Raw genomic sequence first — 2,488 nt, 5'->3', positions numbered from 1 at the left:
TATGACACACCACTGTTTTAAAATATGTAATAATTATGCACTATCATATTTTATTTTGGGTAGTAACAATCTATAACTTTTTAAAAGTGTCAGTATTTCTGTGGTGTGCTCATCATTGCCTTTATTGAGAAAAACAGAAAAGCATGAATACAGGTCAGTCGCATCATACGTGCAGTTAACTTGCACGAATTCAGCGCGGGGTGGGAGGGGGGGCAGGGCTTGAGTTTGCACGCGGCTCTGCCGCTTACCTGGAGGCCCATTATGGCGGTGATCCCCGCGGTCGCCAGGGAGCCATGCCCGGAGCTGTGTGGACAGCCGCCGGGTGGCAGCGGCAGCATGGTGGTGGCCGGGCAGCACGGGGCCATCCCCACCACCACCCCACGCTGCGCTGCTGCCACCAGCCGCACAGCTCTAAGCACGGCGCTGCGTGCAAACTCAAGCCCTGTCCCCCCTCCCACCCCGTGTATAGTCACCGATTTTCGCCCTACGCGATTTTCGCCTTACGTGCTGACTTCAGCACCTAACCCTCGTGTAAGATGCAACTGACCTGTAATTAGTTAGTTGAAGTCAGTGACTTGTTTAAAATTGGACCTAGTTGACAATAAAGAAAAAGCTTTGTACTTTGGGAACAACTTCTCTTTGGGCATTTTTACACATGCAAGTGCCGTAGCACTAGAAAGCACCCAGTGCTGCAACGCTTGCAATTGTATAAGCAGTGAAATGCGCATCAGCGTGCAGAAAATGGTGTTGGTCCTCTTTTGAACCAGAACACATAGAAGATGTTTTATTTCAAAAGCACACTGCTGCCATTTTCTCCATGCTGATGCACATTTTGCTTATACAACTGCAAGTGATTCAGCACCATGTGTCAGCTCACGTGTGGAGCAGACTCGATTAATCATTGCCTGTTCCGATTAATTGAGTCTGCTCCTACGTGCCAGATCTCTGGTGTGTCCGGGCAAAAACATTTTTGTGTATAAGTGCTCTTTATTTTTAGATGAGATCTCTAGAAATGTTTGCTGATGTAATACTCTCAGTTAGGTGTATCATTTTTGTGATATTTGCATACCAGACAAAGTCCTGTTCTGGATGCTATTACAACAGCATAAAAACGCTTTAGCCAGCGTAAGTTATTGTTGAACTAGCAGGAACACTTTTCTGCCAGGAGAAACATTTATGCTACCAAAGATTTTCTGGCAAAACTTAAGTGTAGATTGGGCCTTACAGTTGTTCTTCTTAAAATCATTTGATACAACAACAAATTGTCATTGCAGACAATATATAGTTTTATATTTTGGAGTTCATTTTCTATACTCTTTTACTTAGAAAGATGCTGGTTTCCCCTGTTCCTTTCCTCCTTATTGCATTTTGTGGGAAAATGTGTGATTGACAGTAGTTTGGGGTATACATATTTGATGTAGTTATACATTTGTGGCCTTTATAAATTGCTGACCTCGTTTTTTTATTTGTTTTTTTAAGTGGGTCAATAACATAGAAAAAGATCATATCTACAGCACATGGCCCACAAGTTTCCAGGAACTGCTTAAACCAACATTTCCAGGAGTTATAAAGCAGATTAGGCGGAATTTGTATAATTTGGTAAGTTTTTAGATACTTATTTTATTAGGTGTTTGTATTACTGGCTAGGAAAGACGTACACAATTTATACTAGTTTGTTGGTTTGTTGGTCAAAACCGTATAGATTATAAATATGGTACATCCTTAGTTAGCCAAACCCCTTTGAAAAGTACTCATTGAACAGCTGTTCAGATAGGTAAATTTGATAAGTGATACCAAAGCATCTTGTAAGGAATTATACATGCTAAGTAGGGGTGTGCAAAGCAGGCCTTACTTGATTCCGATTTGGCTGAATCAAATCAGGGACATTGATCTGAATCAATTATTCGAAGCTGCCTGGCCTCAGCACAGCTCCCCAGTGGAGCTGTTACTGTAAAGTGTATTTTCTCTGTAACTGGTAGTGTTACTGTTTTGTGTTTGTGACATAAAGGGCACATCTACAGGTACATTAAGGCACTTTTCCTAATGTGTATTAAATGTAGTACTGCTGATGTGAGGTACAGTACTAAACAAATGCATGTTAGGCTGCCTTAATGCACAGTACCAAATGCTCATAGTTTTTAAGTGACAGTTAATGCACAGTAGCCTATTTTACTGCAGTTTAGCATAATTGCACAGTTTTTTATGTGACGTTTTAATGCACAGTAAAATAGGCATTAAAGCACACGTGTAGGTGCACCCAAGTAGTAGGAGAAAAGAGCCACAGCTGAGGGGAGGGGAAAGAAGTGACAGGGATGCAAACTTGGTTTGCAAAGACCTGTCCCAGAACAGCTCCCTATACGTTGGAAGCTGCACCTACATTGCAGCCGGGAAGAGGAGGGACTGGCAGAAGAGGCAGCAGTGCAAGTACAACTCCCAGGCCCCAGCAGGGGTACAGACAAAGCCTCCCACCACTGACATGCTGCTGAAC

General features: G+C 42.7%; 1 protein-coding gene across 2 annotated transcripts in view; it reads left to right on the top strand.

Moving 5' to 3' along the window:
- UGGT2 (UDP-glucose glycoprotein glucosyltransferase 2) overlaps positions 1-2,488 on the top strand; it is a 235,857-nt gene that overhangs the window by 82,985 nt on the left and 150,384 nt on the right. For both annotated transcript variants that reach the window (XM_025200352.1, XM_025200351.1), the window contains exon 13: positions 1,480-1,599. In XM_025200352.1, coding sequence (XP_025056137.1) covers positions 1,480-1,599 — 120 coding nt within the window. The remainder of the gene's footprint in view (positions 1-1,479; positions 1,600-2,488) is intronic.

The sequence above is a fragment of the Alligator sinensis genome, unplaced genomic scaffold (genome assembly GCF_000455745.1).
Source record: "Alligator sinensis unplaced genomic scaffold, ASM45574v1 scaffold740_1, whole genome shotgun sequence".
In the NCBI taxonomy this organism is placed as follows: domain Eukaryota; kingdom Metazoa; phylum Chordata; order Crocodylia; family Alligatoridae; genus Alligator; species Alligator sinensis.
This window is presented reverse-complemented; position numbering and strand designations above follow the sequence as displayed.